Raw genomic sequence first — 10,435 nt, 5'->3', positions numbered from 1 at the left:
ATTTACACCACATATGTTTCACTATACTCGATTACTTTTAACCGTACGACACAATTCTGCTAAAGGCAACTCCACTGTTGTTAATAACATCAAATTCTCAAGCCAACATAACGAATAACTACTGAAAACAAAGTACACAACATGCTATTATATTCAACAATTGTAAATTCTTACTCAATTGTACTATAACCACTATAAAGTTATCCAAACAATCATATAAAACTATTCAAACAATCATTCACGTACTTTAAAATACCACAAAATACTGCAAAATTGTTGTAATTACATCATTTTTCTTTTGCGATATTACTCTTCCCCCCCTTAAAAAGTAACTTCGTCCCCGAAATTCACCATCAAACAACCTCCCTGTCCCTCAAACCGATACATATTATATCATTGTGACATTACTCATAAACCATGAAACAACATTGATTCACACTGACATAACCTACTTTTGACATTACACAATTATAACTCATATAAACGAAAAGTCACATAAACTATGTAGCACATCGCAGGATATATTATTACAACTGGCAGCAAATCCATCAATTATTTGTTATACGACCATACCGAACATACGTCAACATTATAAACATAGGATTCCACTTATCCAGTTTGACTTGATATAGGCTGCCAAGTAATACAAATACTACCGAGAATTGTGCAAACTGACCCAAAATGCATTTTCGACTCATGACCGTAACGATACCTTCTTGACATTACATAAACATGACCCACATGATATAGATATATATGCAATTATCAACTTGAATAACACCACCGCGCATTATGTTCCTGCAACAATTTGTTTTATCGTTCCGACCCATAAACATAACACTAAAAATTACATCTATAACACGACCACGTGCAATTATATAATCAACGGTGAAGCTAAACAATGTTACTAAACACCCACAATAAATTAAAGATTAACCTGATAACATCCAAAGATACGATGATTCAAACAAGTCTCAATTCGAAAAGTTTATGTAACTGTGGACATGGCCCACCTGCGTATGCCCAGCCGATATGTGGACAACGGCAACGGTCTTTTGAAAGCCACGCTCGGCGGTGTAAAAATGCTTTCGACCGGATCGTTTTAGATCGGTCGGTTTCGTCTCGGCAAGGGTCTCGAAATGATTAGAGATGTTCGGAGTCGCCACCAAGCATTTGTGGGATGCTTGGAACCCGTTCGAATCCACTTTATACCTCGGTCAAACGAAGCACAAAGCAGTGTTTGACATAGGTACTAAAGATAAGGAATCGTCCCTCTTTAGCATCCTATCTCTAGAATGACTCTCGTACGCCCTGGATAAGGTCGTCCACTATCCAAAGTTTTTAGGTAAGAGGTAAAGGTACGTATTGTGAAGCCCTTTAATCATACACCCAATCCCGCCCGCGGTAGCGGCCTCTACTGATCGATCTTCGTTGGTTGAATGCAAAAGTTGATAAAACGGTTTAAATGCATGAATGCGCATCCAATAGTTTAAACCTAACATGTGAGAGCTTTCTAAGTCGGTGGATTTAATCCAAGTATCAAGTATAAGATGTCGAGTTGGATTTATAGTTGATTTGCATGCAAGAAGGAAATTAAACATCCATTTACCAAATTAGGTTTGTGGTGCATAACGTGATCCATTTGTCTTAGTAAGGCATTTTGCAAATACGGTTTTTGAATGAGCAAATTAGTCGTCTGATCCGTCCTATATCCGGGTTAGCCGGAGTCGGGATCGTCCTAGACCAATGCTGGAAGGGGAACAGACCCTACATCAGGCAGCTAGAAGAGGCGCGAGTCTATTGGCGATGTAAGGGGGTCTCCCCTGGTTTGAAAATAGGAAACGAAATGGCCTGTTTAGGCGCGGGTCAGTCAACGGTATATGACGTCTTCTGACCATTGAAAAACTTTTGTAAAACGTGTTGAAAGATGGGTATTTGAACCCGTTTTGGTTTGAAAAGGCCATTTAGGCCGCTTTTGTGTTGATTTGAAGAACGAGACTTGAATAATAGTCATTGTTTTGACGATACTCCATGTCGGGTTCGACTTTGTAAGCTTGACATGAATAGTTTTAAAAATGAATATGAACTAATTGTTTTAAGTTCATTTGAATATAATTAGTCGATACTCATCATCGTACTCGGATTAAAATCCGACATGGTATGTAGAACCAAGGATGACTTTGTGTTGGTGACAAATGCATTTATTTTGAAAATGTAAAGAAATGATGAAAGGCTTTAAAATACCTTCCAAAATGCAAAGAAATGAAATAAAAGGTTTTGAAATACCTTTTAAATGTGCTTAACCAAATATTATCACCGAAACACGGATTAAACCGTCATGGTATTAAGAACCAAGGGTGAAAAATGTTTCATGGTTAAAACTTGTAGAAAATGGTCTGAAAATACTTGAAATGGTAAAAACCGATTACAAATATGAAAATGAAAAATGAAGTAAAAGAAGAGACCAAACACGGTTTGGACTTGAGGTTAGGCAAGGTCCTTTAGGCGCGAGCCTATGTGCTACGTAAGTAGCCTCTGCCTCAACCAAAAAGTCCGGTTTTGGCTCATTCTTCCTATGTTTTGGACCATGTTATGCATGATTTAGCATGTTATAGTCATGAAACAAGTAAAGACATGATGAAAGAAGGATTTTTACACCCTCATACTTACATGCTTGGCTTATGGCAAGAAACCGACGTAAGTGTATCAACTCGTTTGGTCGGAAAAGACTCGGTTTAAAACCGTTTTAGTAAGTTAAAAGAGTGTTTTATTAAGTTTAGTGATGGTGTAGTGGTCGAAATAGTCGGTCAAGTGATTTAATGCACGATGACGGTACCAAACAATGTGTATGGCTTGTGTTTACGATCGGTAGGTCGTAAACACGTGTCGGATTGTGACTTAGGAAGTCGAGTCTAGAATTTTGAGGGAGAAAAGAGGGGGCGTACACTCGCGTAACCCTCAAATGGTTGCATTTGAGGGGTATTTATAGGAAAATGAGTGGTTGTGTGAGTTTTGAGCGACGTGGCCACCGGGGCTGCTCAAAGAGGCGCGAGCCACGTCGCACGTCTTCAAGGTGTCTTGTCGCTTTTACACAAGTGCAATCATGCTTTGTTCTATCCTAGGATTTTGATGAACATGTTTGGTACTTGACTATGTAAGATTCCGGGAAATCTTAACATAGAAGGTTTTGAATGGTTTGTTTTTTGTGTTTGACTCGGCTTGACTCGTTGTTTGAGTCGGGATTTGAATTTTGAGTCGGTTTTTGGTCCGGTGTCGGTTTTGACTCTAGTTAGTGTCATTGCGACCCCGTCGTCATGCATTAAACATTCCAGGTACTTTTGAAAAGTTTTGAAATGTTTTATTTTCGAAATCGTTTTATGTTTTCCGACGAAATGTTGTACATGAATTGTCGATCAAACGCTGCGATTCCAAAGTATGTTGTAGTCCGATAATCATCGGGTGTTTGTTGGAGTCTCAGCAGATACTGGGTATCTACAGAGCCACCACTTTGACTGAGGCTTGGACAGGGCAAAAGTCAAAGTAGAGCCCCCAGGTCAATCGAAGATTACAACCTGGAGACCCAAGCGACGTCAAGGCGGCTCGAAAGGATTCGGGCCAAGGACCTGCCGTCGGGAAGGGCGACCCCAAGGAAACTCGAGGGTACGAGCCAAGGACCTGTTGTCGGGAACAGTTTAGAGTCTGTCGACTGTCCGTGCGGGTCGTTTAAAGTCCGTTAGACTACGTACAAAGGCTCGCCAGCCATAAGAAGGAGTCATACCTGAGGCATCTTCGGATATGTCCTCGCGTGTTTGCGGACAACGGCTCGCTAGCTTGATAAGGAGTCGCACTCGAGGCATCTTCGCGATACATCCTTGGGTTGTATCTTGCTTGCGGACAAAGGCTCGCCAGCCGTGTTGCGGATATGAAAGGGGCTCGCCCGCCGCGGTGCGTGGTAAGGCTCGCCAGCCATGGCGCGTAGTAAGACTCGCCAGCCATGGTGCATAGTAATTCTCGCCAGCCATGGTGCGTAGTAAGGCTCGCCAGCCATAGCGCGTAATAAGGCTCGCCAGCCACGATGCGTTGTAAGGCTCGCCAGCGACGGCGCGTAGTAAGGCTCGCTAGCCATGGTGCATAGTAAGGCTCGCCAGCCATGGTGCGTACATGGGGAGGGCTCGCCAGCCGCGGTGCGTTGTAAGGCTCGCCAGCCATGGCGCGTAGTAAGGCTCGCCAACCATGGCGCGTAGTAAGGCTCGCCAGCCATGGCGCGTACATGAGGAGGGCTTGCCAGCCGCGGTGCGTTGTAAGGCTCGCCAGCCATGGTGGGTACATGAGGAGGGATCACTAGCCGCGGTGCGTTGTAAGGCTCGCCAGCCATGTTGCGTTGTAAGGCTCACCAGCCATGGTCCGTACATGAGGAGGGTTCGCCAGCCACGGTGCGTTGTAAGGCTCGCCAGTCATGGGCCGTATATGAGGAGGGCTCGCCAGCCGCGGTGCGCTGTATGGCTCGCCAGCCATAGTGCGTAGTAAGGCTCGCCAGCCATGGTGCGTATATGAGGAGGGCTCGCCATCCGCGGTGCGTTGTAAGGCTCGCCAGCCATGGTGCGTATAAGAGGAGGGCTCGCCAGCCGCGGATATAGTGAATTTTGAATTTCACTATTATTGTTTTTGAAGTGACGGTTTATGTTGCCGCCGTTGACATTTGAAGGAATAGTGAATTTGAATTTCAGTATTTGTTTTTGAAGTGACGGTTTATGTTGCCGCCGTTGACATTTGAAGGAATAGTGAATTTGAATTTCACTATTTATTTTTGAAGTGAAATGGCGGTTTTGATCGCCGTTTGTTTGAATTTTGAAGAAATAGTGAATTTTAAATCTTCATTATTATTTTCGAAGGGCCGGTTTTAATTGTCGTCGTTTGAAATTTGGAGAAATAGTGAATCTTGAATTTTCACTATTATTTTTGAATTTGAAGTGGCGGTTTTAATCGCCGTTTGTTTGAATTTTGAAGGAATATGTGTGGAATTGGGCCAAAGCCCAAAATTCCGTTGAAGGAAATAGGGACACCTCAATGAGGCGCGAGCTATATGGCGAAGGAAGGGAGCCCCCCTTTTTCCTGTAAAAGACGCGAGAATGGGAAGTTCCCCATTCTCACTTCGTCTTCTCCAAACGCGCGACAAACAGGCGATATGTACCATTGTCCACCTTGCTTCTTTGTTCATTTTATTGCCAATATCAACATGTCATCTAAAGGTATTTAGTTCCTCTTGAATCCATTTGAATTTGTTGGTCTTTTTTTTTTTTGGTAAAAAGGTAAGCTTATATTAATAAGGAAACCAAGATACAATCGTTCAAGGATCAACTAGCTAACAAAGCTAACTCACTGCTCAACATTTTAAACTCCCAAAACTATCAGGAGAAACACAGACCTTACATTACAAAAACACTACTCTTTTCAAATCTAGCAATAAGGTACTCGGTCGCAGAAGTACACTCTACGTTCGCAATGGTTTCTCGCTCCACCATATGGAATAAATGAGGCCTAACAGAAACATTGCAGCATGCCGTTGGATCTTCTGTGAAGGGAAAATCTGACTGTTCCACCAAGCAAACCAGCCCTGACTGGGTAAGTGGCATCCCAGTTTAGAGGACATGATTTGAAGGCATCTCTTCTTTGTATTCACAAGCAAAAACAAATGATCATGCGTCTCAGGAGCCCTAGCACATAACACGCATGAATCATCCAGTGTAATGCCCATTCTTTTCAGACGCTCTCTGGTTAGGAGTCTACCCTGCATCACCAGCCACCCTATGAAACTGATCTTGGGGAGGGCACCTGAATCCCAAACAAAATTAGCCCAAGGAACATTCATACATGGGGAGCCAAGCCAATCATAGCCACTGCTAATGGTATAGACCTGCTGATTCTGTAGCCACCATGCTCCCACAAACCCAGCTTTAATAAGATCTCTCGATCTTACAAAGCTTCCTCCAAGCCCAATGCCATTGTTTTTGGTTGATAGCTATGCCACTCACCACTCTTGATATATATAGCATGAACCCATTTCACCCAAAGGTGATCTTTTTTCTGAGCTAACCACCAGATATATTTACCTAAGGCAGCTTTGTTCCAACGGATAATATCAGTTATCCCCAAGCCCCCATGTTTCTTATCCTTGCAAATCTGTTCCCATGAAACCAGGGTGTTACCCTTATCATTATTAAGCCCTGTCCATAAAAAATTCCTACAAATCTGACTGATTTTCTTCAGGATGGTACTGGGAAGGATAAAAATACGAGCCCAATAATTGTGAAGAGTTGCCAGAACAGACTTAATAAGAACTAACCTCCCAGCATAACTCAGTTTCCTGCTGCCTATGCTACGAATTCTGCTAACTACCCTTTCAACCAGGCAGTTACAATCCAGAACAGAAAATTTTTTTGAGGCAACAGGAATACCCAAGTACTTGAATGGAAGGGACCCATGTTTCAGACCAGAATGCTTGAGAATATCAGTCAAAACCATCTGATCCACACCATTACTATAAAGACTGGACTTTCCCTTGTTCATTTGTAATCCAGAGGCTCTAGAGAAAGATTGGAAGGCTCTTAGTAGCCCAATAATGGAATTCCTATCCCCTCTACAAAACAAAAGCAAATCATCTGCAAATGCCAAATGAGTTAGCTTGATTCTGCCACATAAAGGATGATATCTAAATTTGGTATACTCTTGAATTTTGCCAAGTATCCTGCTCAAATATTCCATGCAGATAACAAAAATGAGAGGAGAGAGGGGATCCCCTTGTCTCAGGCCCCTCTTCCCCTGGAAAAACCCAAAACTTTCCCCATTAAGAGCCAATGTATAAGTTGGAGTAGTCACACATTCAAGTATCAACTTAGTAAAAATAGAAGGAAAATTAAGGGATCTCAGCATATTGCTCACAAAGCTCCATTCAATGGAGTCATATGCTTTTTGAAGGTCTATTTTCATAATTACCCTTGGGGACACAGCACTCCTATTGTATAATTTTACCAGGTCTTGACAGATAAGGATGTTTTCTACAATATCTCTTCCCTTAATAAATGCACTCTGAGATGGATTAATAATGTCTGGTAAGATCATGCTCGATCATGTGGAGAGAACCTTACTAATGCATTTGTAAATGGAGTTACAACATGCTATAGGTCTGAACTGTGTCACATCTTGGGGTAGCTCAACTTTTGGAATCAAGGTAATAAGAGTAGCATTGACTTGTTTAAGAAGCTTACCAGAGGTAAAAAAGTCCTTCACAGCCTTAGTGACACTTTCCCCAGTGATTTCCCAAGTATCTTTGTAGAATTGGCTATTAAAACCGTCAGGCCCAGGAGCTTTGTTACCACCAATATCAAACATAGCCTTTCTGATCTCTTCAGAGGAGACCTCAGCAGTAAGGATTTCATGGTGTGCTGCAGTCAAAATAGGACCATCAGCAATAACTGACTCACATATATTATCCACAGTACTGCTGCTGCCTAGCAAGCCATGGTAATAATCAATGAAGGCTTGCTGAATTGCAGAACTGTCAGTGCACAGTTTCCCCCCTTGGTCCTTAATTTGGATAACTTTGTTCTGAGCTCTTCTGTGTTTCAACTGGGAATGAAAATAATGAGTATTATCATCCCCCATAGCTGTCCAATCCACTTTTGCCTTCTGCTCCAAAAACATATACCAAGCAGCTTTCAAAAGCACAAGTTCATCTGCCAAAGTCTTTGCAGCACCCACCAAGCCAGGATCCATGGGATTAGAGATAAGTTCTTCCTGCATTTTATGGAGAGCCACTTTAGCCACTTTCACCTTGTTTTCAATATCCCCCATAGCACCTTTGTTCAGCCTCTTAAGATCATGCTTCAAGTGTTTCAATTTACAGACATGTTGAAACATCTGGGTCCCTCTGAACTCTTTATGCCAACCCTCACAAACCACCTGGTTAAAATTAGGATCCAACCTCCACATATTGAAATACTTAAAACGAGGTTTTCTGGTGATTGGTTTGCCAAATGGGTAAACAACACAAGGACAATGGTCAAAATAGCCCTCAGGCATGAAATAAGCATATGCCTCAGGAAACATATTCATCCACTCATCATTGATTAAACACCTATCAAGTCTGCTATACACCAAAGTCTCCAGCTCTTGTTTGTTGTTCCATGTGAAAAAAGAGCCTATTGCCTTAATATCAACTAAATCACAACAATGTAAGCAATCCTGGAATGGTTTAATGTCAGCCAGAGTCACCTCAGCTCCCCCCAGTCTTTCATTAGAAAAGAGTAGATTGTTAAAATCTCCACCAACCAACCAAGGCCCATGATGCATACTCTTATACCTCTGTAAACTTTTCCATAAATCAACCCTCTCTGCAGGTTTATTGTATCCATAAACAAGGGTGAACCTGAACACAAGATTAATCCCTTTGATAGTAATCTGAGCATGAATTGTCTGAGACGTGATATCCAGAATATCCACTTCCATAAGACCAGAGTTCCACAACAGCCAAATTCTCCCACCACTAGCAAAAGAGTTGTTAGTACATATGGACCAATCACTACAAATAGCATTCCTAACTTTATTCCAATGCACTGACTTAACTTTAGTCTCTACTAATCCAAATAGCCCCAGATTATTATTGTGTAAAAACCACTTTATTTCTTTTTGTTTATTCAGGCTATTAAGACCCCTAATGTTCCAAAATCCTAGGTTAACCATTTTCAATTACTCCTCCTAGGCCATTCCCATTCCCTTTCTGCCTTAACTGGGTGTTTCTAATAGTAGCCATGTTTAAAGCATCTAAAAATGTGTTACCACGATGAACAGATGGACCACTACCATCCTGACTCATGACACGAGTAATTATACCAGCAGGGGTTTGTATAACTGCCACCCTAGGCCCTGCAGGGGTAGCAGGCACATGAGGTTTAGTCTTATCCACTCCTGCACAATACCAGGTTGAATGCAGTCTTCTTCTGCCACACTGTTTCACCTTCTTGATCTCTTTCTTTTTCCTACACCGATCCTTACTATGCCCAATGCCCCGGCACCGAGTACATTTAATAGGGACCCAGTCATATTCAACCTTGATGTCATGTACTTTGCCTTTCTCATCCTTAAATTGCAGAGAAGCTGGAAAAGATTGGTCTACTGTAACATCTACTAGCATTCGAGCATATCCCAGGAAAGTCTTATGCGTAGTGGCTTCATCACAATGGACAAAATCCCCAATAAGCCCACTAATCTTTTTAAGACTAGCAACTCCCCAGAATTTAAGATCCAATCCAGTCAACTTCACCCAAATAGGAACTGTTTGAACAGATGTTTTAATCAAATCCACCTCTGGAGACCACTCATAGATGATAACAGGTTTGTTATCAAACATGAAATGCCCCGTTTTCACCACTTCCTTCATTTTTTCCACAGACTTAAACCTAACAATGAAGATTCCATTCGGCATAAAGGAAATCTTATCCACATCATAATCCTTCCATATGCGTTTAAGATAACCAGAAACTACATTCCAAGGTGGATTAGTCCCCATGATATATCCATACAAGGCAGAGGACCAATAATTGATCTCAGGGAGAATATCAGCATCAGTTAATTGAAGAGTAACCTTACCAGGGGTAGCCGGGATCTGAGGAGAAGGCGTTGTCTTCTTCCGTCGAATAACCTCCGTCCACGCCCCAGGATGTTCCTCAACAAAATCCCCCTCTTCCGGGATGGGAACCATCGTCTGAGAGAGGTCCAACGGTGCTATCACCTGAACTCCCTCCTCGTCAGATACATCTTCCACCACGACTTCATCCTCCAAGGATTCCAAGACTTCATACCTAATCTTCGACGCAGAGCCTGATGCACGTTTATTGGAATTCGTATTTTTAGTATTTTTTGAATTTTTCCTAGTCTTTGCCATTGCTGCGTGAAATTAGGGTTTATTTGTTGGTCTTTTTGATAGATTGAATTAGGGCAAAATATTACTCCCTCCAAATCGATTTGGGCGTTTTCGATTGAGCCTATTTTGAGTGAAATTGATGATTGCAATAGGTTAGGAACCTGTTTAGGAGTAAAGGGATGCTTTCAGTTTGTATTTTGGTCCCCGTTTACGTCCCCTATGCTCGAAAAACGTGAGTGAGGCGAAGAAACCGTCTCATCTCACAATGCCAAGTTTATTTGCTTGGGTAATGGGTCCCACTAGGTTGCATTGTAGCCGGGGAAGATCGTGTTTGCCATTTTGGACCTTTGTTGGGTATTGTGGTCAAAATTGGAATTTTTGCCTTTCGTGACGGTCTTATGTGTGACAAAATAAGCGTCTGTTTGGGCTTGAATTGAGTCAGTTTGCCTTGAAATGGACCTTATTGGTAGTTTAGGTCGCTTTGATATGTGGTAAAATCACGTTGCCTCGTTGTGG

At 42.1% G+C, this 10,435-nt stretch overlaps 1 protein-coding gene across 1 annotated transcript; it reads right to left on the bottom strand.

Moving 5' to 3' along the window:
- Positions 1 to 7,125: 7,125 nt before the first annotated feature.
- On the bottom strand, positions 7,126 to 9,940 carry LOC141649075 (uncharacterized). The gene is made up of 2 exons (XM_074457774.1): positions 8,737 to 9,940; positions 7,126 to 8,630 (listed from the first exon to the last, which is right to left on the bottom strand). Exons 1-2 carry the CDS (start codon positions 9,938 to 9,940, stop codon positions 7,126 to 7,128), a joined length of 2,709 nt encoding a protein of 902 aa, XP_074313875.1.
- Positions 9,941 to 10,435: the final 495 nt, after the last annotated feature.

Source organism: Silene latifolia, chromosome 3, assembly GCF_048544455.1.
Source record: "Silene latifolia isolate original U9 population chromosome 3, ASM4854445v1, whole genome shotgun sequence".
Lineage (NCBI taxonomy): Eukaryota > Viridiplantae > Streptophyta > Magnoliopsida > Caryophyllales > Caryophyllaceae > Silene > Silene latifolia.
Note: the sequence above shows the minus strand (reverse complement) of the source record. Positions and strands in the feature narration are given on the sequence as shown.